The sequence below is a fragment of the Mytilus californianus genome, unplaced genomic scaffold (genome assembly GCF_021869535.1).
Source record: "Mytilus californianus isolate M0D057914Y unplaced genomic scaffold, xbMytCali1.0.p SCAF_4, whole genome shotgun sequence".
Taxonomy (NCBI): Eukaryota; Metazoa; Mollusca; class Bivalvia; order Mytilida; family Mytilidae; genus Mytilus; species Mytilus californianus.
Window position 1 is genome coordinate 5,635,064 of NW_026262690.1, and position 24,660 is coordinate 5,659,723.

Consider the following 24,660-nt stretch of genomic DNA (forward strand, 5'->3'; position numbering starts at 1 on the left):
TTTCATTATCTACTTGAGAAACCTTTTGGATATTTTTTTCTCGTCTTGTTGCTCTCATTCCAGTGTGAAGTAAAAATATATAAATTAATTTGTAAATATGAAAATATTAAAATAATATTTCAGTTTATTGCAAAAGTGAATAACAATACATGAATATGAAAATTTTAATTCAAAACTGAAGTTATTTATTTTCATGGAGTTTTAATTTTATTCATTTTTAGGGCCAAACCTGTGTTTGTGAAATTTTTATTTTTCACTATTATCTTGTCCCTAATGCTGATCATCTTCAAAAATCAAATTTATGTGAGGGCAAATTGCCGTGATTTTATCTAAATTGTAGAATTAGCATTATAACTTTGAAACAACAAGATGGTTGATCGATACATTTTAACTTTCATAACATCCAGTGGCAAATATTACATGCATATTCAGGACCAAAATTAATTAAGCAATAAATCAATAATATAGGTTCTGCCAAATGAATCTACGAGAAGGAAACCTGGAAATTTTGGAATGCCACTGAAAAAGTAGTATGCTGTTCAGAGACAAAAACTTTTCTTGCAACAGATCATCTACAAAACCTCTATAATTCAAAGTTTGTTTTTTTTCACTTGTGTGACAATTTTCCCTCAGCATGGGTCTTACTATGGATTGGGAGATGTCAAGCTGATAACATTTCTTTATACCAGTCAACTCTTGGGTTCACAGCAAGATGAAAGAGCATAATTTATGACTTGGTCATAAATTTAAAAATTCGGGCAATATTCAGGAGCATAACATTCTAAGAAAACACAATTTCTTTATTTGTGACACAAAACTTACAGTTCATCTGGACAGTTCATAGGTTGGGCTATTCTGTATCCTTCTCGTAAATAACCAGCCATTTCAAACGGATCTATTTCTGCATAAGGAATCTGGCCTAAAGTTAGCATTTCCCATACTGTTACAGCAAATGACCACTAGAAACATAAAAAAATGCATAATATCCTAAAACGTTAAAGCAAAAGACAACAAAACATAAAGCAGAAAAGCATATTTCCAAACTGTTACAGAAAATTATCTCTAAACCTAAAACAAGAAATATTTCCATCAAAATATGACATACCACATCAAAGAGATATCTTTATGTTGCTCAAAAACTTAACTTTGACCAATGAAACATGAAAATGAGATTATAGTCAGTTGAGCCCTATTTGACAGAGACATGTAAAGCTTACAATGATTCTTTATACCAAATCAAATTAATATCTAAAATGTTCAGCATGACTCACATTTTAAATTTGAAAATTTTAATGTGTTGAGTGAAGAAATAGCATATCATCCTTGATGCAGAGGTAAAATCTATATTTGTTTATTTTTCATGTAGAGTGAAACCTGTCGGATGAGACTTGTGTTCAGGTAACGGAAGTTAAATCACCAATATATATTTATCTAATATTATTGAATTGGTTTTTTGAAGCCTAGAACAGGACTTATACATCTTTCTCACAACTAAGGATATTTGAATGCAACATACCACATCACTGGGAAATGAGAATCTCCTCTCTACAATGGCCTCTACTGCTAACCACTTAACAGGTCTGTTTTCATTGTCTCCGAGACAGTTATATTCTGATGGGAACAAATCTCTGGCTAAAGAATTGTCTGTTATCTTTATAACACAATCACCATCAATGCTACAAATATACAATATGTGTTAATATTAGAGAATATTTGCAGATAGTCTGTTGAATATAAGATCAATACATGTTTAAGTAATGCTTTGAAAAGTTGTCAAATGATGGAGTAAAACAAGGGAGATAACTCTACTGATTAGAATCAAACATTTCTTAATCTTATATCTACATATCACTTGTACATTGATTTACTCTTCACTAATTAGTCAACTTTCATTACCTTAAACATTTTACATTTCTCGAACTGCTATACATAGTATGACAGTACCATGATATTTCTTTTTTGTTTGATTTAAAATAGACCTTGTCTCCTCAAATATGGATAAGGAATGGATTCCAACTTATTTTTAATTTCAGTGAAATTAAATAATGTCAGTAATCTTCCATAACTCAAAATATTGTTTTATGGGCAAAGGTGTCCAACAATTATTTGTGATTCAAAAGTCGGATAACTGAAGACATAACAATTTTTAAAGAATTTGTTATCTTAATTAAGTAACTTACACACAATTTCTAGCTGCTATATCTTTATGAATGATTCTTTTTCTGTGAAGGAACTGAATCCCTTTGATTATCTGTAATGCCATGAACACTATTTGCTGTGTTGACATTGGCTACAAAATAAATAACAGATTCATTACAAACTTGATTCAACTTAACATTTGAAGTTTGGTTTCTGCCAAAAAGGGCATGATAATCCCCACTGTTTGGCCTCTGAAATTGCAAAATTACTAAAATACTTCATTCCTTTACAAAGTATGTCTATTTAATGATAACCTTGTGTCACTTTCAAGCAATAATTTTAATTGTGATGTCGGTGTGTCATTAAATATTTTACCATAAATTGAAATTTAACACATAATTTTCAGTTAAATTAGCAACAGCATTATCCAACAAGATATTCGACTGACATCAACATCTTTGTGGAAGATATGTGGCAAAACCACTTTTTTGGCAAGATTTTTGTTCAACATTTATATGACCTTCTATTATGAAAATTTTGGCATTTTTCAAGCAAGACATTTTTAATTATTGAAGATAAGAATAGAAAAATATCATAACAAATGTACTGATACATGACAGTCTTCTGTCTTCTGAAGGGATATCACTAGCTAAATTTATAACAGTTTTAGATTTTCAAATTCAAGAGGGAAAGCAGCAGCTTTATCATACATTCTTCTTTCTTATGATTGTACTCCTACATATTTTGCAAAAAATAAAATCTAATTTTGAGTGCTCAATTTAATATTTACTTTAGATTTAAATTCACTTTCATGCTTTCAAAGTGAAAATGTTTTATGATTTCTCTGTGTAAATTTTTTTAGAATTGAATGTTTTTTATGCAGTTTCATTGGTATGTGAAAACACTGACAGCCGCATAGTTTGTACAAAATCTTGGAAGCTAAAAATTTGCATTCAGTCGGCAGAATTTTGGAAGTCTAATGAATTCATTCAAAACTTGTTCACACCTGTGGCAATTAAGAGCTTGACATAAGGTATTGAAACTTTTCTATCAAAAGAAACTGCATGCTGATTTGTTTTCATAGATGTATACATAAAATCTTCTTTTATTTATATGCACCTAAAAATATTATTGTGTTATGACTTTAACTGCCTTTTCATTTCCATCTAAATATAGAAAAAAAAACTGTTTATTGTCTCAAAATATAGAATTTATTTGTGTAAGGCTGAGAAACAGGTAGAATATAAAACTTTGCTGACATTCTATCCTGTTTCAAGTTGAGTACTAAAAAGTTATATTTCAACATAACAAACAAGGCTGTATACGGTCAGTTGAGGTCACATTGTCAACATAACAAACAAGGCTGTATACTGTCAGTTGAGAACACATTGTCAACATAACAAACAAGGCTGTATGGGGTCAGTTGGATCACATTGTCAACATAACAAACAAGGCTGTATACGGTCAGTTGAGGTGACATTGTCAACATAACAAACAAGGCTGTATGGGGTCAGTTGAGGTCACATTGTCAACATAACAAACAAGGCTGTATACGGTCAGTTGAGAACACATTGTCAACATAACAAACAAGGCTGTATGGGGTCAGTTGAGGTCACATTGTCAACATAACAAACAAGGCTGTATACGGTCAGTTGAGGTCACATTGTCAACATAACAAACAAGGCTGTATGGGGTCAGTTGAGGTGACATTGTCAACATAACAAACAAGGTTGTATGGGGTCAGTTGAGGTCACATTGTCAACATAACAAACAAGGCTGTATACGGTCAGTTGAGGTCACATTGTCAACATAACAAACAAGGCTGTATACGGTCAGTTGAGGTCACATTGTCAACATAACAAACAAGGCTGTATACGGTCAGTTGAGAACACATTGTCAACATAACAAACAAGGCTGTATGGGGTCAGTTGAGGTGACATTGTCAACATAACAAACAAGGCTGTATGGGGTCAGTTGAGGTGACATTGTCAACATAACAAACAAGGCTGTATGGGGTCAGTTGAGGTCACATTGTCAACATAACAAACAAGGCTGTATGGGGTCAGTTGAGGTCACATTGTCAACATAACAAACAAGGCTGTATACGGTCAGTTGAGTTCACATTGTCAACATAACAAACAAGGCTGTATACTGTCAGTTGAGGTCACATTGTCAACATAACAAACAAGGCTGTATGGGGTCAGTTCAGGTCACATTGTCAACATAACAAACAAGGCTGTATACGGTCAGTTCAGGTCACATTGTCAACAAAACAAACAAGGCTGTATACGGTCAGTTGAGGTCACATTGTCAACATAACAAACAAGGCTGTATGGGGTCAGTTGAGGTGACATTGTCAACATAACAAACAAGGCTGTATACGGTCAGTTGAGGTGACATTGTCAACATAACAAACAAGGTTGTATGGGGTCAGTTGAGGTCACATTGTCAACATAACAAACAAGGCTGTATACGGTCAGTTGAGGTCACATTGTCAACATAACAAACAAGGCTGTATGGGGTCAGTTGAGGTCACATTGTCAACATAACAAACAAGGCTGTATACGGTCAGTTGAGGTCACATTGTCAACATAACAAACAAGGCTGTATGGGGTCAGTTGAGGTGACATTGTCAACATAACAAACAAGGCTGTATACGGTCAGTTGAGGTGACATTGTCAACATAACAAACAAGGTTGTATGGGGTCAGTTGAGGTCACATTGTCAACATAACAAACAAGGCTGTATACGGTCAGTTGAGGTCACATTGTCAACATAACAAACAAGGCTGTATGGGGTCAGTTGAGGTCACATTGTCAACATAACAAACAAGGCTGTATACGGTCAGTTGAGGTCACATTGTCAACATAACAAACAAGGCTGTATACGGTCAGTTGAGGTCACATTGTCAACATAACAAACAAGGCTGTATGGGGTCAGTTGAGGTCACTGACATATGATACATTTATTTGTAGTAGAAAAATGATTCACGAAACAGCAGCAAAATGTTTACTCAACAAAAGTTGAATATTTCCACTCACACAATGTGAACCAGTATCTGAGACTCTGCACTGAAGTAGGAATTTTTTGAGGTTGCCAACTGTGGTATTTGGATAAATGATATAAGGTAGAAGTCCATCTCCAATACATGAACCTATTACTGGGTAAATATTGGCGTTCACTTGACTTTTCATCATACAGCTTTCCGATAAAAATAGTTGTACTTGGTCTTCACGAGCTTGATCTGAAATTGATAAATAGCTTACTAGATCACAAAAAACATTGCCTATATGTGGGAAAAAAAGTGGTTCAAAACACTTAAACGAAAAAAATGTTATGTGATTATAAGTTAAATTCTTTTTACCATTTCATATCATGGTTACAATTATTGGTGTCCGAGATACTGAAATTCAACAGTAAATTCAATCTAAAAACAATCACTTTAAAAAAAGTCACCTACTTAACTTTTGCTAATTAAAGGATGGTGTATTTTAACCTTCTTCTAGTGAATATTTTTCATCTCAAAAAAAGATGCTTTTAGCCATTAGTTTTCTGGTTTGAATTGTTTTACATTACAGGACCTTTCATAGCTTACAATGCGGTATGTGTTTTGTTCATTGTTGAAGGCCGTATGGTGACCTATAGTTGTCAACGTCTATGTCCTTTGGTCTCTGGTGGAGAGTTGTCTTATTGGCAATCATACCACATCTTCTTATCTTTATATTTTGATTACCAACTATTATATAAGTAGCTATATCTATGTTAAACATACCAGTGACAGTTTTTACAATAATTTCTTGATCTACACCAAACTGATTCTGGTCATCACTTAATAATATTCCTTCATATATCCTTCCAAATGTTCCTGAAATTAGATCAATATTTATAAATTCAGCTACGTTGAGGAATTTTTGGACAAAATTAAGTTTACAAGTTTAGTTCATTTTCAAAATTTTTATTGACAGTTTTTTTTCACTATTTTTTTCACTATTTTCCAGCATGTGAGCTAAATTTTTTTTTATTACATAGCATTGTCTCATCAATCCAATATCCATTCTTTTTCATTCTACCGTTCCTTCATTTTCTAAAACTTTATCTATTGAATATAAAGCTACAGCTATTTTCCATTGAAATAAAACTTTATCAAATCTTTCCTTTCCAATAAGGTTTACCTTCCATTAAGACATCTTTTAATGAGATTCTTTCTCTGCCAATAGCAATTTCATTTAAGACTTCAGCAGGCTCAGGTGGACATAATTCTGGTATTGGTGAGGGTCCACAGGAAAAATTTCTTACTGAAATACAAATAACCTTATTACTTGTAAAATATAGTGAATTCATGCTTCATTAATTGAATCACACATAATCTTTTTACTTATTAAAAGGAAAGTTCGATAATTGTCTTTGGAAAAACAATCTATTAAGAAATTGAACATCCAAGTTTTATTCATCGTTTTCAGGTGAAAAGATACAAGTGACTTAAGTTTTGACAAATTTGTGAACATTTTCATTTTAGGGTACAAAAAAAAAAATTTTTTTAAGGTAAAAACTGAAAATTGAAAAAATGTTTATTTTCACAGAATTTTATGTTTACGACTCCATAAACATTGAGTCAAAATTTAAGCTCATTTCAATAACTATTCAAAAAGTTATATGCAATAGAAATGTTCACTCCAAAGAAATTAAAGAACCTTTGTGAGCACATACCCCACGCCCCCCACCTTGTCACTGGGCAAATAAAGTATCATCAGATTCCTAAGTTCAAAGACTTATAACTCCTACAAAAGTCAACTAATAAATGTTTCTTGTGGATATGCACATTTACATATTATGTCCTTATTATCTACAAAGTTTCATGAAATTCTGTTGTGTTAATTCAGAGGAGTTGCGATGACAAACTGTTGCAGTAGTATATTTAGATTGAAATTCTAAGTTCAAAGGGGCATAACTCCTAGAAAAAATATTGAATCATAATTTCCTGTCGATAAGCACATCTACATAGGAAGTCCTTATTATCTACAAAGTTTCATGAAATTCTTTTGTGTGGTTTCAGAGGAGTTGTGATGACAAGAACAGGACTGACGGACTGACGGACAGACGGACGGTACAACAGACAGACGGACGGGTCAAAAACATTATACCCTACAAAACTTTGTTCTGTGGAGTATAATTAATGGAGTTTCTTTTGTTGTTTAGTAGAAAATGGTATTTGATTATGTTGAAAATAGATGAAGACTTAGTCCAAGGCTAACCTAAGTAATCATATGTAAACAATTTTTACAGTTAAGAAACAAATTCAAGGGACATAACTATGAAATGGTAATTGTTGCAACAGTCAAAATTTGAACTTGGTCTGCATTTTATAATGTTCCTAGAAGTTTTCAAAGTTTTCAGGTCTTCTCTTAACCTTACCTAAGTTATCAGTCTAACTGTTTGTGCTTCTTTGGCCCTTATCTAGAAACAGGTGGGTTACAATCCTTAAATCAATACTAGCTTTTTTATGCAGTAGAGCAATGTGTCAAATTCATAAAGGTTTCTAATTATATACATTTTTTTATGATGTAAAATCTTAAAAATGTTTAGGAAAGGACAATATAGTGATGTATTAAAAATAACTCACTTGAACCTTTAATGCTATTTTCCATAGGAGTTTCTGGTCTGATAAATGACTGGCTCTGTTGCTTTGTTAATGCTTGAGAACTGCTGTTGGTATCACTAAAAAATGACAATATTATTTAACAATTACGGTAACTATAAAATATAATATTATGAATTTTACATTAAAAGCAGTTAATTCATTACTATTTTTGGATAGAATTAATTTAAATAAGTATTGGAAAGTAGAATATAGATAACCATTCAATTTTTAACAGATGATTTCAGAAGTTACAATCTTGAAAATCCTTGCCCAGTGATTAATAAATTTGAAGAAGCATTCTGAGAGTATAGTTAAACAATAAGCTAATGGCCACAGCATATCAAATATGAGCTTTCATGATTATATTTTTGTAAATGCTCGGGACATTAATGGATTTAACACATTTATTCTAGAGGTTATTGGTGTGAAAACTAGGTCATTTAACTCGCATACTGAAGAAAAATAAAAAGGACTTTTATGTTAAGTTTGTGGGTCAACAGCCAAGTTTACACAGCAATATCATCTAGAAAAACGTGTTTAGTCCTTCCTAGGAATAAAACTCGTTAAAAGCCACTAAGCTGGACAGAAATGCAAACTTGAAATGTAACAAGCTCAAGATGAACCTTTTACAACAAATATGAAGCTGACTTTTTTAAAGAGGTTGGGAAAAAGAAAAAAATAGATATGTTATGTAATGACTGACTGCCAGTAGGGAACAAATAAAACTGTGGATTAAAAAAAAAGGGGGGAATGTGTCCATGGGACACAGATGATGCCCCTACATGCATACAACATTATAAAGGGACATAATTCCAGAACGGTATAAGTGATGCTACCCAAATTCGTACTTGATCTGAGTTTTGTGGTAATAAGCATTGTGTATAAGTTTCATAACATTTGGTTGAGGCAAACTTAAGTTAGAGAACGGAAATGAAAAATTGCTGACCATTTGTAAAGGGGCATAACTCTAGAACAGTAAAAGTGACAACACCAAAATTCAAACTCGATCTGTGTTTTGTGGTAATAAGCATTGTGTATAAGATTTATAAAATTTAGTTGAGGCAAACTTAAGTTAGAGAACGGAGACAAAAAAAATCAGCAATTTTTCCATTTGTAAAGGCTCATAACTCTAGAAAGGTAAAAGTGACAACACCAAAATTCAAACTTGATCTGTTGTGTGGTAATAAGCATTGTGTATAAGTTTCATAACATTCGGTTGAGGCAAACTACAATTAGAGAATGGAAACCAATTTCGAGCTTACGTACATATGTAGGGATGTACAGACGGACAAGGGTAAAATTTAATACTCCTCTGCTACGGCGGGGGCATAAAAATTGTCAGGATAGTAATGTCCCCCCCTTTTCCTTTATTTAAAGGCATTAAAGAAGACTTGACTATACATTAAGGGTACAAAGGCTTGATAAGACATACTAATACTTTATTCTTTCGTTATATCCCCTGGATGAGTTCTTCTGTGTATTGAGGTAATAAACTGCGACAGCTAATGCAATGAGGAGAATTACACCACAAGCACATCCAACAGCTATATAGAACACATGGGTTGACATGGCTGTTTCTTTGGACGGTGGCTGATCTGTAAAGAAATATTAATTGTGTATATTGTACCCGTTTTTTTAATGTCACAGCTGAATAGAAAGGGCAGATGGCATTAATAATTTTATTAATATCTGAGGCAGTCATAGCTTTTCAACCTTTTTTATATAATATACTAATTTATAAATAAGATAGTACATGTTTGTTTTTTAAATTTTGATAGGGTGAAATCTGAAAAATAGATGGGTCAATACTGTAAATCCAAAATATCCCTTGCAGATTTATTATTGCTTATTATTTTCAATTATGTGATATAACTTTATCTAATTCTTGTATATGTGACAGAAAAATAAAGCTAGTGTTTGAATGTTTGAATCTCAAGATTTGTATTTTAATGTTTAAGTGGACAATAATGACATCACATCACAAGCGTAAGTTGTTGTTTCTAAAATTTTGAAAGTGTGTACATCTCATGAAAGTTTGTGGATAGATCTTCACTTTTATCATAGCTGAATAATTATTTTTTTTATAAAAATTACTTTCAGAGACAAAAGAAATTAAATAAAATGTAAGTTTGTTCATTCATTGAAATTATTTGCACTGATAAAAATATCACATATTAAATAGATAAATGTACTTTATATGTTTTATTGGTTTAATACTTATTACTTTTAACTAGAAAGGTTTTACCAAGCAATTAACACTGTATATGGTTAAAGGGGTGAGATCTGAAGTATATCTGATAAACTTGACAATTCATTGTATGAGGGGGCAGGGATGACTCTCAGTGGGCAAACCTCTAAATGCATTGAAAAGGTCTTCCCATGGCAATCAAGAGTATATATGACTGAACTGATTATTATAGACGGGCTAGCGGTTAGTCGAGGTTAATTTCAAAGTCCTGTCGATGTAAAATTAATGTAAATTGACCCTCATTTCTAGAAGTTTGAAGTAAAACAATTTTGGGAATCTGATGTTTTTCTTATCTAAAGCTGTGTAAACATACTTATTTACAATCAATTATATCTCAAAAACAAGGACACGGACCTGTCATTTTATTCTACTTTTTAAGATCCGTTATTTATACACTATCAATTTATAACAGTCTTTTAGAAAGCTTGTTACTTTGAAATAGAGGAGCAAGCATCCTTATATGAATTGCTAGAATTAAAACCAATTTATTACAATAATTAAAAGGATTAAGACAATTATGATACATTTACAACCATTAAATGCTAAGCAGACGACCCTTATTAGTGATCTTTGAGGACTTGTATCATTCCGCAAGGGATTCCATACTTCATATTGACGAACCTTTGTATATTTTATTTGTGAATGTTTTGTATCTGTACTTGTGACATCACTTGTGTGTTTATTATTATGATTAACCAAGAAATATGGAGCTTGAATATACAATCATAAATTGTCAATTCGAAAAAATGGCTTGCTGTTCAAAATATCTAGTTAACACTAATCTCATCCTGTATTTCAGGGGCGGATCCAGCCATTTTTAAAAGGGAGTGGTTCTAACCCAGGATAAAGGGGGGTTCCAACCATATGTCCCCATTCAAAAGCATTGATCATCAAAAAAAAAAGGGGTTCCAACCTCTCCCAGCCTGTATATCATACTTTACCTAGAGTATTAGACATGCCCTTGTGAACAGCATGTGAAATGTTTGATGGAGTAGGGACATATTTCTCTCCCAGCCTGTTTATCATACTTTACCTAGAGTATTAGACATGCCCTTGTGAACAGCATGTGAAATGTTTGGTGGAGTAGGGACATATTTCTCTCCCAGCCTGTATATCATACTTTACCTAGAGTATTAGACATGCCCTTGTGAACAGCATGTGAAATGTTTGGCGGAGTAGGGAAAACTTTTGGAGTATCAACTTGTACACTGCCTTCATCTAGGAACGACTGTTGAACTTTATCTGAAAATAATTTTAAGAATATCATTATGATTATTATAAATTGTTTTATATTTTGAAAATGATGAATTAATCCTTGTCATACAAGTTCAGTTCAGGAAAACTATTTTCGCCATCTTATTCTGGATTTCAGATCATTTTCATAAAAAAAACTAATAAACAGATAAATCCTCTTCAAATCTGTATAAATTATTATGATTCATTTCCTATGCACTACCTGCACACTTCAGTATTTATTATTTCTACTTCATTAATTAAATCTTGTAAGCCAAAGTTGACCAAAACAACTTGAAAGCTGTCAATAATAGAAGACACCTAATGCTTTTCCCACAGGTTTTATAATTAAGATAACCTGTAAAAAAAAAGATAGTTAATGTTTTTACCACTGCTGTTTAATTAAGATGCCCCGTATTATCCCATACCGATGTAATCAGTGATGTCAACATTAGACGGTCGGTTTCCAAACTTAAATCTGACATCAGCCTTTGACAGCTGATGGACAAAACATGTCTATAATTTATCTAACATTCAAGTTAAGAATACATGCAGTTTAGAAGTTGCATGTAAAAATAAATAAAATACAATTAATATGACAGTTGCAAAAGATTTTTATCTATTGGACAGGCATAATATAATTTTGTTTTCCATATTCTTTTGTTGTCTTGATTTGAGTATAAGATATAATGAGAACCATTTTCTGTATAAAATTTCTAACCACAAAATAACAATGAATAAGTTCTAAAATTCCTTTTTCTGTCCTGAAATATTTTAAGAGCAAAATTAGGTCTGTAAAGCAATATTTTTTAATTTTCTAATATGTCAACTATTGACTATTCAGTTTTAAATAATATTTTACCTTTTATACACATTTTTCTCCTGACTAGATTTAAGACAGTTAGATTTGATGCAGAGAAAATACTGATATTCAACTGCATGTTGACTATAACCTCTCCACTAATCTTTCCTGTACATGGAAATTCTACCTTGAAAACTGGAAATAACAAAAAAAAAACAGTTTTCAGTAAGTTTTACAATCAGTCTCAAGTATTGCATAGAATGTAAATTTCAAAATAAGCAACAGCTAGGGAATAATTAAATAGCATCAAAGGGGAAAAGTACTACATAAGAAAAAACGAGAGTGCAAACGCTGAAATGTCTCACCTGCTTTACTTATGATTGAATTCATGTTGAAAGTCTGTAACATGAAGGTTTTGATTCATGAAAATGAAGTCATGGTCAGGTGAACCATGCTTGACAGACATGTACACTTTACAATCTTTCCATACATCAAATATAGTGATCCAATCACTTATAGTACCTGAGAAACAGATCAAACCGCAAAAATCTTAACATTAACCAATGAACCATAAAAATAAGGTCAAGGTAATATGAATCTGCCAGTCTAACATGTACACCTTACAATCATTCCAGACACCAAATATAGTGGTCCTATTTCTTATAGTGTCTGAGAAATAGACCAAACCACAAAAACTGAACATTGTCCAATAAACCACGAAAATGAGGTAAAGTCAGATGAAATCTGTCAGTTAGACATGTACACCTTACAATCATTCCATACACTAAATATAGTTGATCTATTGCTTATAGTAATGATAAACTGACATAACTACAAAAACCTATCATTGACCAATGAACCATGAAAATGAGGCCAAGGTCATATGAAACCTGCCAGACAGACATGTATACCTTACAATTATTCCATACACCAAATTTACTTGACCTATTGCTTTTAGTATCTGAAAAATAGATCAAACCACAAAAACTGGACATTATCCAACTCACAATGAAAAGAATGTCAAGGTCAGATGAAACCTACTAGTCCACATGTACACCTTACAATCATTCCATATACCAAATATAGTGGCCCTATTGCTTATAGTGTCTGAGAAATAGACCAAACCAACCAAAACTAAAATTGTCCAATTAACCATGAAATTGAGGTCAAGGTTAAATGAAACCTGCCAGTTGGACATATTAACCTTACAATCATTCCATACACTAAAGAGAGTTGACCTACTGCTTATAGTATCTGAGATAAAGACTTTACCAAATAACTTTAACCTTGATCCCTGATCCATAAAATGAGATCAAGGTTGGTGTCAGGTGAACCCTACCTGACAGACATGAGGACCTTACAAGGAACCCATATACCAAATATAGTTCTTCTATCACTCACAATAAGAGAGTCTTCCCTTTTCCAAAAAAAAAAAAAAAATGGACATATGACAGATGGAAACTTCGTAACATAAGGTATCTGCATACAAGGTATGAAGCACCAAGGTCTTCTAGCTTCTGAAATATTAAGCTTTATACAAATAGTTTATGCCACTGCTTCCACAGATTGTAATCCCAATGTCTCGCATTCTGCTACTTTCATTGCAGGTGAGAAAAAGATCAAACAAGAATATGGGTCCATAGGACACCATGCCCCTCTCACACAATTACATTTCCATATTCAGTAAACTGTGAAATTTGGGTAAAAATCCTAATTTTGCATATATATTAAACAGCTCACTCCTGAAAGAAAATGTTCCACTTTGATGAAGGTTGGGCATAAAAAAGGAAACACAAGTATACTTTCTTCTAATGTATGTTTGGCTATGTTTTCATGTTTTTCTGCACGTTCATATAGAATTCTAACAGTTATAAACAATAAAATAGTTAATTAGTGCAGTTTTTACTTACATATATGTGACACAAGAACTGTCTCTAAGTTTGAAGTGTATAATAACATATAATTACCACAATCATAGACATGCTTCAACAGCACTTATTACCAAGTATCTATCTACACAAATGAAGAATATTTGTCAGATTCCTTATCTTTGTCAACATTTTGATACAAGCCAAAAACCCATCAAGTTTAAGAATAGGAATGAAGTTCTTTTTTTAAAACTTTCCCAACTTACCATATCTCCTCAACAGAATGAAAAGAAAGTATTCGAATGGAAAAAAAAACAATTTGTAGTTAAATCAATGAATACAACAGCACAAATTAAATATTCATCAAGATAATAATGATATAATTTGTCAAACAATGTATATGAACAAATTGAGATGAGGGGATATACATCAATAGACAGCAACCCAACAACACAACTACATAGACTGAAAGACATCAAGTGGTTAACATACAGACTACTCTTCTACTAGATATTTAATTTTAACATGTTATAGATATCTTACTCCATATGACTTACCAGATAATGTGTTAGGTACATAGCCATCACTTGTGATGTTAGCTCTTGGCTGGGACATGGCTCTTGAATTAGACACATTGAATCTCAAGCTAAACAGCATCTGAAAAACATAAAATGCTCAGCAAGGCACAGCTTGATATGACAGCAGAGGTCGTAACCTAAACAGTTGGGGCAAGTATGGACACAACATTCAAGCTTAATACAGCTCTGAATTTGGAATGTGATTAAATGTTTGACACATCATAGGTTTCTGACACAGAATGAATATGGTTAGAACTTAAAAATTTGAAATTGGACATTTACCTATTATGGTCCAATATCCAAAATCTAAATACATGGTTAGATTCAGCATATCAAAGAACCCCAAGAATTCAATTTTTGAAGAAATCAAACAAAAAAAAGTTTAATTTTTGGACCCTTTGGACCTCAATGTGGACCAATTTGATAATGGGGACCAAAATCCTAAATCTAAATACACGGTTAGATTCAGCATACCATATATTAAAGTTTTGTTGAAATCAAACAAACTTTAATTTTGGACTCCAATTTGGACCAACTTGAAAACTGGGCCCAAAATCAAAAATGAAATTTTATGTTTAGATTCAGCATATCAAAGAACCTCAAGAATTCAAATTTTTGTTGAAATCAAATAAAGTTCAATTTGGACCCTTTGAACCTTATTAATGTGGACCAATTTGAAAACAGGCCCCAAAATTAAAAATCTGAATACATGGATAGATTTGAATAGATTTGGTTTATCAAATTAAAGAACCCCAATATTTCAATTTTTGATGAAATCTAAGTTTAATTTTGACCCTTCGGACCTCAATGTGGCCCAATTTAAAAAACGGGGACCAAACTCCAAAATCTAAATACATAGTTAGATTCAGCATATTAAAGAACCCCAAGAATTAAAGACTTTGAATTAAACCCCATCAAAATTGGGCAATTTATACAAAGTATTAGAAAAGTATTGTTTTTGGTCCAATTTCCTAAACGGTAAGGGCCATAACCCCCAAAATGAATCCCAACCTTTCTTTTGAGGAATGGAACCTTGAGGTACAATTTCATAGAGATCTATACACTTAAACACAAGTTATTGTCCTGAAACAAGAAAAAATACTTGTCTTTGACCCTTAATTCCTAAACAGGTACGACAATAACCCCCAAAATAAATCCCAACCTTCCTTTTGTGGTAATGGAACCTTGTGGTACAATTTCATAGAGATCCATACACTTATACTCAAGTTATTGTCTGGAAACCAAATGTCTTCGGATGACAAAGACAACATCATCATACCATTATATGACCACAAAAATTGTGTGGTCTTATAAAAAACATACTCATAAAACTAACAAAAGTAATCAAATTTTGTGCCAAATCTTAAAATTCTTCTATGATTATTCTGAGCAAATCCTTTACCAAGTTCAATAAAAGATGCATTTATTTCCAAACTTAAAAATACTCACTGCAGGAGTCTGACGTAAGCTCTGCCATGTAAAGTAAATTTCTTTAACATCATAGTTGATTGGCATTTCAAATGACAGTGCATAATTATTGATAATTCCATTTCTCACGTAATAAAGTTCTGAGGATTTAATACCTGAAATAAAAAAACAAATCATATTCAGAGAATGAAATTTAGTGATCAATATATGGATATAAATATATACTGAGCAGAAATTTCAATCAATGTTGACGTTTATCAAAATAATCAGTGTTTTGACTTCTGAAAATCACATCAAGGATTTAGTTTTAACATCAGAGATGAACAGATGGAAAATAAAATAAAATAAAAAATGCTCCCTAAACTCTGCATATATGACATAAATGTTCCTAAACTCTGCATCGTGTATACATGACATAAATGTTCCTAAACTCTGCATCGTGCATACATGACATAAATGTTCCTAAACTCTGCATCGTGCATACAAGACATAAATGTTCCTAAACTCTGCATCGTGCATACATGACATAAATGTTCCTAAACTCTGCATCGTGCATACATGACATAAATGTTCCTAAACTCTGCATCGTGCATACATGACATAAATGTTCCTAAACTCTGCATCGTGCATACATGACATAAATGTTCCTAAACTCTGCATCGTGCATACATGACATAAATGTTCCTAAACTCTGCATCGTGCATACATGACATAAATGTTCAAGTGGAAGTCACAAAGGCATCGTCTTTTTAATGAAACATGATTCTTGGAAACAACACTTACAAATACATACTATAAGTTATACGGTTCGCTACTGACCCCCTACGGATCCATAGATGGTTAGTAAAATCCATAGGGGGTGAGGCTGAAGGCCGAATCTCCAATGGATTTTATTCACCCTCTATGGTCCGTAGGGGGTCAGTTGTGTACGTTTAACAAATTTATCGCACGCAGGACTTTTTATGCTGCGTTTTGTAGAAAAATAAACAATGAAACACAACAACATTAATAGATGACGTCACCATTAACAGTAGAAGTGACGTCATGAACCCCCTATGAAATTTACTAACCCCCTACTTATCCATAGGGGGTCACCACGTGACGGCGTTAAACCAATCACAACGTGATAATTTACCCACGGTGCGATAAGAGTATTTGGACCATATTTGAATGGTCATGACAATATACGTATACTCATATGGGGTCCACCATACATATGAATATACACTTATTTTGGTTATTAACGGGCCAGACCATATGAGTATTTAGACCATATAGGTATTTTTCAAATAAATTATAATTCTAACTTCCTTTGCAGGAATACACAGCTCGTTCTCTGAACCAAGTTTGGCACAAGTTACTATCTGAAATACTTTAACCTGTCGACTATTTCGACCGTAAGTGAAACCACAAGCGTTGGGGCATGAAGTTTTTTATCGTTCGTTTGGATGAGTTTTTTAAGAAAAAAAATCTTCTAATTTGTATATATTTTCACTTAATTAAAGTGTGCTTGCTCCTATTCATAAGATCTTACATGTTATAACAGTAGTTTAAAATGCTGTCCTCTATTATTATTATCATTATAGAGGGGCCGACTGTATAAACTACTGTTATTGTAAGATTGAATGAAAAGGAACAAAAAACACATCAAATAACTAAAACTAATTGAAAAAAATTCAATTTAATAAAAAAAAAAAAAATAGAAAAAGAGAGGGTTAAATGAGTAAAACTGTTGACTTCTTGTTTTACAGTCCATTTAGATATTTCCTGAATTTATTTTCCAAAGTCGATATAGTGTGTTTCATAAGGAGAAATCGATAACCACCATATACAAATGCTTTTACTTTAATTTTACCTTATGAGTGATTTTCACTTTATTTCATTAATCATATTAAAATGATTACCATATGATTATTTCATTTTTAAAAACTCTTTATTTACAACACCTTGAATGGTCCAAATACCTTATACAATTGACTGTAAAAGTAACTTTTCAAAGGTCTGGTCCAAATACTCATATGGTCCAGGACATATATTTATTATAATATTATACTGTAGTGTCTAGTTAATACTGTAATTTGATTGGGTACCTTGACGGGGTATGTGAACCAATATACCCTGTGATTAAAATTGAAGATCGCAATGCTTATATATATGTTGAATTCAGGACACTCCAGTATAATATAATTGTTATTTGGGCTTCACAGGGGATATGGGCAAATATTAAATGTAAAATTAGGAGACAAAAAGAATTGCAAAATTAACATTAGATTAAAGTAATGCATTAAGCAAAATTAACATTACATTGAGGGAATGCATTAAGGAAAGCTACATAAAATGGATGGTAAGATTGAAATATTAAATAATTACACTGCTGAAATCTTTCCGTGAAGCTAAATATTGATTACAGTATTCATGAGACCATAGTTCTTCCAAATAAAATATCAGAGTTATTCCCATTTGTTCATTTTCCCTATGTACCTTAAACATTTATCTTAACATTTATATAGCTGTCTTCCTTTCAAAGAAATTATTCTACAATAGATTGAGGAACTGGAAGTTCTTATATTTGCCACTCCATAACACATTATTTAGGGCAATTATATAGCTTGACATGTTATTTTAGTTACATAATACAAAACCTTTTGACCTTATTTATAGTAAATCTAATTAGCTATGACATTTTTATAAACAGTCATATAATTACAAAACTTTTTTTTTGCTATAATGATCTGGGACAACTAGTAATTTTCTTCTATGATGCATATTATATAACTGTTGAAACAATATGGATATAGTTAGTGTCAACTGTTAATTATCCAACATTCTCTGCATCAATATTCATCCGAATGTGTGTAAAAAACTGATATGGATACATATTACCATACACTATTACACATTGATATGCAAAATCTTTGACACATTTATATGCATTAATTATGACACATTAATATGCATTAATAAGGACACACTGATATGCATAAACTATCATGTTATGATGAAACACTGATATGCATATACTATTGACACACTGTTATACATACACTATTGACACACTGTTATACATACACTATGACACATTGATATCAGTGTGCCAATAGTATATGCATCAGTGTTTCATCATAGTATGATAGTTTATGCATATCAGTGTTTCATAGTTTACTGTTATATTCATGAATGTGTCCACTATTTTATGGTCAATTATGAAATATTTATATGACATGTCATTACTGAGAAATAATCATTTAAACCCAAAAATTGTCATTGCTCCCTATACCTATTATTTTTTTCGTAAAAAATACATATTTATCGTAAAATACTGTGAATTCAGAAATTATTGCTAGATCTTATTAATGCGAATATTGCGATTGGTGAGAATCGCAATAAGAACTTGCATTTTGTTATCTGATTCATATATGTGTGTGAGGCTTTTCCCGAAATTGCAATAATTAATCTCACATTTTTGTCCATTCTTTAATAATCGCAATAATAAATACATGCAACAATTTCTGAATTTACAGTAGTCATTTGTATAATAAAGGAAAGAATGTGTCTGAGGACACAAATGCCCCACTCAAGCTTTGCAATTTTCCAAGTTAAAAAGGGGCATAACTCTAGAACTGTAAATGACCAACAACTCATTTCATATTATGGTAATAAGCATTGTGTATGAGTTTCAGAAAATTTGGATTAGACAAACTTAATAGTGCAGAAACGAAAAAATTTGCAATTTTCCAAGTCATAAAGGGGCATAACTCTAGAACTGAAAGTGACTCACAACCCAAATTCAAACTCTTGTCTGCAAGTGTTGGTTCATTGAGAAAGAGTTCCAGAAAATTTGTATGAGGAAAACTTAATTTAGAGTGAGGAAACGAAAAAATTTGCAATTTTCAAAGTTATAAAGGGGCAAAACTCCAGAACGGTAAGTGACTGACAGCCCAAATTTGAACTCTGTCTGCAAGTTTTGGTTCTTAGCATCGTGTATGAGTTTCATAAAATTTGCAGTAGGCAAACTTAAGTTAGAGTGCGGAAATGAAAATGGGAGGGACGAAAGGACAGATGGACGGAAGGATGGACAGATGGATGGAAAGACAGACAGACGGTCAAGAGTAACACTCAATGCCCCCAATGCCTATACACAGACAGAAAGACAGAAAGTCGGATGGACAGTCAAGGTAACAGTTGCCTACAGCGGGGGCATAAAAAGTATAAAAAAAACAAACATTTTAAAGTTATTGCAAGAAACTGCAGAAATTGGTAATTTTTTTTTAAATTTGACAAAATATAACTCAAAGAGAATTTAGAAAATAATGTGTTTTAATATGAAAAATGTATAGCAGAATTTTGTGGTGAAACACTTTTAGCCTTCGACTATTATTTATTTTACAAAAAGATGCAAAGATTTACACTGAACAGGGATCATTATGCTGCCATTGAATATGAAAGTGGCATAAAATTTTGAAGATTTAGCACTGCTATGATTTTGTCTATAAATTTTGTATATCTATATCATTCTTGGCAATTCAAAGGTAACCACAGATTTGATTTAGTAAAGAATTTTTTTATGACTTTCATAGAAGTAAGATACCTCAAAGAATCAAAAATATTTTTTGTGCAGAAGTGACATTTAAATGAATGTTACCAAGTGTAACAGATCGATACAGGTGTAAAAACCCCAAGAAATATCTACATAAAAACAATTATTTTTAGCATATGAAAATCAAAATTTGACATGATTGAACCCTGGGGTACGGCCACTATGTTTTGAATTATAATTATCTGAAGGCAGCATACTTCAGTGCACTTAGCCTAATATCCATTAAAGAAATATAAAACAGCCAAGAAAACATTTTCAAAAAGAAACATAATTATCTTAATTGCTACGCAATACGCATGAATAATGAGCTATTATCTCAAAAGCTGACATAATGAAATACTTGGTTCTATGTATGAAGCTGCTTACAATAGTGTTTTTGTCAACAGCACACGTAAAGTTACATAATGTCATGCAGAAAAGATTTCATATTATTTATTGTTATTTCATATATTGAAATATTGGTAAAGATAAAAGGGAAAATATGCCACTAAATCATTTATATATCTGAAATAAAAACGATCATAATTAATGCCAGGCAATACAGCTATTGATGCTTTAATAAAACCTTAGTGCTATCAAATATATTCAGCATATTTGTCAGGTTTCCTCCGACCAAAACTATTTTTGGTGTCGTTTTCATTTTTCCCCTCAATTTTACAACCTACAAAAATTCATACTTTAGTTCTGTGCATACCTAGTGCAGGTAATCAAAATTATGTGAAGAAAACAGGAATTTATTTCGATTTACTGTCATTTGCTTTGCCATAGTAAAATAATGGAATAAGCTAAAATTCTCAAAAGTGGGGCAGACATTTTATCTGAGAAAATTAAAAACTTCATTCCCAAAAATTTTCTCCAGCAAAACCTTTAATGCTGCTTCATTCCATTTTTGACACAACAAAATGACGGAAGATACATTAAATAGTTGTGCTTTACATATTGTGTCCAATAATTATCTAAACCTAATAATAGTTTTAAATTAGATCTTAGCTCTATGTAATCTGATAATCATTTGTACTATAAATCATATTGTATTAGTTATATTTAAACCAAATCTTAAGACAAAAAAAAAATTTATATGAAATATGCAAATAATTTTCAGCTCCAATGAAATTGATCAAACCCCAGACTTTATACAGCTTGGGTTCCCATGTAAGTCATAAATTATTTTTTTTCTTTTAAATTGATAGCAAATTTAGTATACTTCAAAATTCTAGTTATATAATTATTAATTGAACCCTAATTTTCATCAAAGTAGTTCCAGTCTTATAGTCCAGAACTTTGTGACAGAAGTCAGAGGAAGAAGAATAAATGATTATATTTTTATATTATTTTTTTTATTCAATTTTAATGAAAATATCTTACCAGTGGTTCTATTCACAGTCAGTCAACATGATACATAAAAAAATCAACAAATTGACCCATTACACAACAGATAATCAAAACATACCAAAAGACATTGTTAGTTTAAACTGACTTTGATTAGAGTCACTGGTAAGATATTTTCATTAAAATTGTATAAAAAAAAGATAATATAAAAATATAATCAAGATACATATGAATTTTCAACCCAAACAGATTAGTATGGTTGCAAACTTTCCTGTGTCAGCAATAAGATAGCATTTATGGTACCTTAACTCCATTGGACATTACGGGACATAACTCCCAGAAAGGATTCACACTGTACATTCTCTTTAAGCAGATTTTCTGGTAAAAGTATAAAAGTTTTAGATTTGTTTTCAGGCCACCATACTGGCACTTTCTGTTAGAAAATTTTGGACTAGTCTTGGATTCCACAATCTAGTCTCAGATTTAAAAGTATAAGCAATTTGAACTTATCTTGATATCCATAAATGATAGCAAATTTAAAAATATATAGGCATTTTGGACCTTTCTCTAGACCGTAATCTCAAAGCAGATTTAAAATAATAAATTGACATGAAACTACTGTCTGATCATAGCTTTAAATGTCTAAGCATTGTTGACTTGTTTGATAGCCGATCTAAAAGAATACAGTAAGTATTTTGGACTTGTTTTGAGACCAACATCTGGAAGTGGATTTAAGTGCAAAATCATTTTGGGCATGGTTTTGAACTCCAGCTGATAACAGACATGAAAATGTGAGCATAGTTGCTTTATGCAGTAAATTTTACATAGTTTTTAGGCTAAGTGCATTTTGTGACCCTTATCAAACCCCAAAGAGAACACATGCTTAAAATAATTTCATTAGATATTAGAAAAAGCAGAAGACTTGAAGCTACCACTGTTTTAAGATTACAGATGTTCATTCCTGAGATAAAAAAGTTAACAATAATGAATGTTCCTACTTAGAACCAGCAATCAAGCTACATGAAAATATGTATTGTGTCTACGAATCAAATCTTTTTCTCCAGGAGTACCCTAAATGAGATGATTCCATCTAAAACAAACTCTAAGTCTATCATCTAACTTAATCTTATGTAATCTTGCATTTGTATAATCTAGAAAAAAAGATCATATGATTAAATCCATCTTAATTATCAAGCAAAAAACTGTTCTTATCCCTACATTTTGATAAAAATCCAAAGTGAATTGGTATAGAATTAAAAACATTTGAACTATTTTAATACTTTTTTGGCATCTGTCAAGCTCACTGGGTATGGGAAGTTAAACCCAATACAAATAAAGTACAAGCATAAATAAAAGTACAAAGAAAACTATATGAAAGGGAGATAATTCTTACATACATAATTGTCTCCCTTAATGGGTTATTAAGAAGGATTTAAATAACAAGGGGGAAATGCCCATCAATGGAATTCTCTTTCAAATATGAATAACATCTCTCCCGTAAGTCTGAGTATTGAAGACAATTTTGAAATACAATTAAGAAAATCTTATCATTCAATTACAAAAATTAACAAATCCGACATTTCTATGCACAAAACAATTAAAATCAATTTTAAGAGATATGTTGATAATAAAAACAATTCCTAAACCTACACCCTAAACATTTCGTATTGCAAGGTATCTAAACACATTGTCTTCCATGTGTGTTTAAACATGAAAAATGTGTAATTGAATAAGTTTCTTTAAAAATAATACAAATAGCTTTATACCGTAGACCTGACAAACTACCATTTACTGAAATAAAATATTGATGGGAAACAATAGACTTTGATATATAATTGTACCTCCCAAGTTCATGAGGGTGTTGTGTTACCAGATATTATGATTTTGTCCAGGATGGGTTGTTAGTCTGATGATCTACAATGATCATGTGACATACGATAGGGTTGAAAATTAATTATAGGGGTGAAAACTATGGAAAAAGATACTATCACCAAATTACAATTTTCCTAAGTTGTGGTTTCCATTTAAGAAGTACATATTTCATGTTGAAAACTGTTTTGAACAATGTGAACTAAACTAAAGGGGTTAGAATACAGTATTTAATAAAGTGGGAGAAGATATTCAGGGGGTGATAAAAGTCGAAGAATAAAGACAACACCATGGCCAAAAGAAAAACATGAACAGACAAAAACAGTCCAAAAAAACTCAACAAGGAAAACTCCTACATTTTCATTGATTTTTTGTATAGTTGATTCATGAACTCCAAGATTTGTCAGTATTGTTTTGTGTACAAGACTGTTCTGGAAAATGTAAACATAAATGCATATTTCAATTCAGCAGATAGTGAAGACTGCAGACAGTTCCTACACAAAAATAAATAGCTCTATACAATAAATGCATAAGTAAGCAACCATCACTGAATATTTTCCTAAAACATGCAGGTGACATAATCAATGGTGTATCTTGGAAAGTTGATTGATTTGATTGATGGATTGTTGTTTAATGCCATTTTCAGCACTATTATGTTATTTTGTTGTGGTCAGTTTTTATTAGTGGAGGAAGTGGGAGTGCCAGGAGAGAACCACCTCCTTCGGGAGAAAAACTGACCATCCTAGTCAATTAAGATTGGGGTCTTGCGCACCTGCCACATGCTGGATTGGAACTCACAACCTCAGTGTCTACAGGCTAGTGGTACAGTAATTCAACTACTTAGACCACTCACCCCCAAGGCCCCTTAGAAAAAAGTTGTATTACATTTGAAGTTACTACTAAAAACTTCATATGGACCACATCTCAACTG

General features: G+C 31.9%; 1 protein-coding gene across 3 annotated transcripts in view; it reads right to left on the reverse strand.

Moving 5' to 3' along the window:
• LOC127737337 (tyrosine-protein kinase RYK-like) overlaps positions 1 to 24,660 on the reverse strand; it is a 53,454-nt gene that overhangs the window by 3,780 nt on the left and 25,014 nt on the right. For 2 of the 3 annotated variants that reach the window (XR_007999397.1, XM_052247943.1), the window contains exons 2-13: positions 15,956 to 16,089; positions 14,486 to 14,585; positions 12,121 to 12,255; positions 11,151 to 11,267; positions 9,210 to 9,372; positions 7,760 to 7,854; positions 6,312 to 6,434; positions 5,912 to 6,004; positions 5,181 to 5,383; positions 2,181 to 2,290; positions 1,517 to 1,676; positions 823 to 959 (exon numbers count right to left, since the gene is read on the reverse strand). Coding sequence is in view for 2 of the 3 variants with exons in the window: in XM_052247943.1 (XP_052103903.1) it covers positions 823 to 959; positions 1,517 to 1,676; positions 2,181 to 2,290; positions 5,181 to 5,383; positions 5,912 to 6,004; positions 6,312 to 6,434; positions 7,760 to 7,854; positions 9,210 to 9,372; positions 11,151 to 11,267; positions 12,121 to 12,255; positions 14,486 to 14,585; positions 15,956 to 16,089 (1,570 nt within the window). In the remaining variant the exon portion in view is untranslated. The remainder of the gene's footprint in view (positions 1 to 822; positions 960 to 1,516; positions 1,677 to 2,180; positions 2,291 to 5,180; positions 5,384 to 5,911; positions 6,005 to 6,311; positions 6,435 to 7,759; positions 7,855 to 9,209; positions 9,373 to 11,150; positions 11,268 to 12,120; positions 12,256 to 14,485; positions 14,586 to 15,955; positions 16,090 to 24,660) is intronic. The other variant, XM_052247944.1, reaches the window with a different exon arrangement.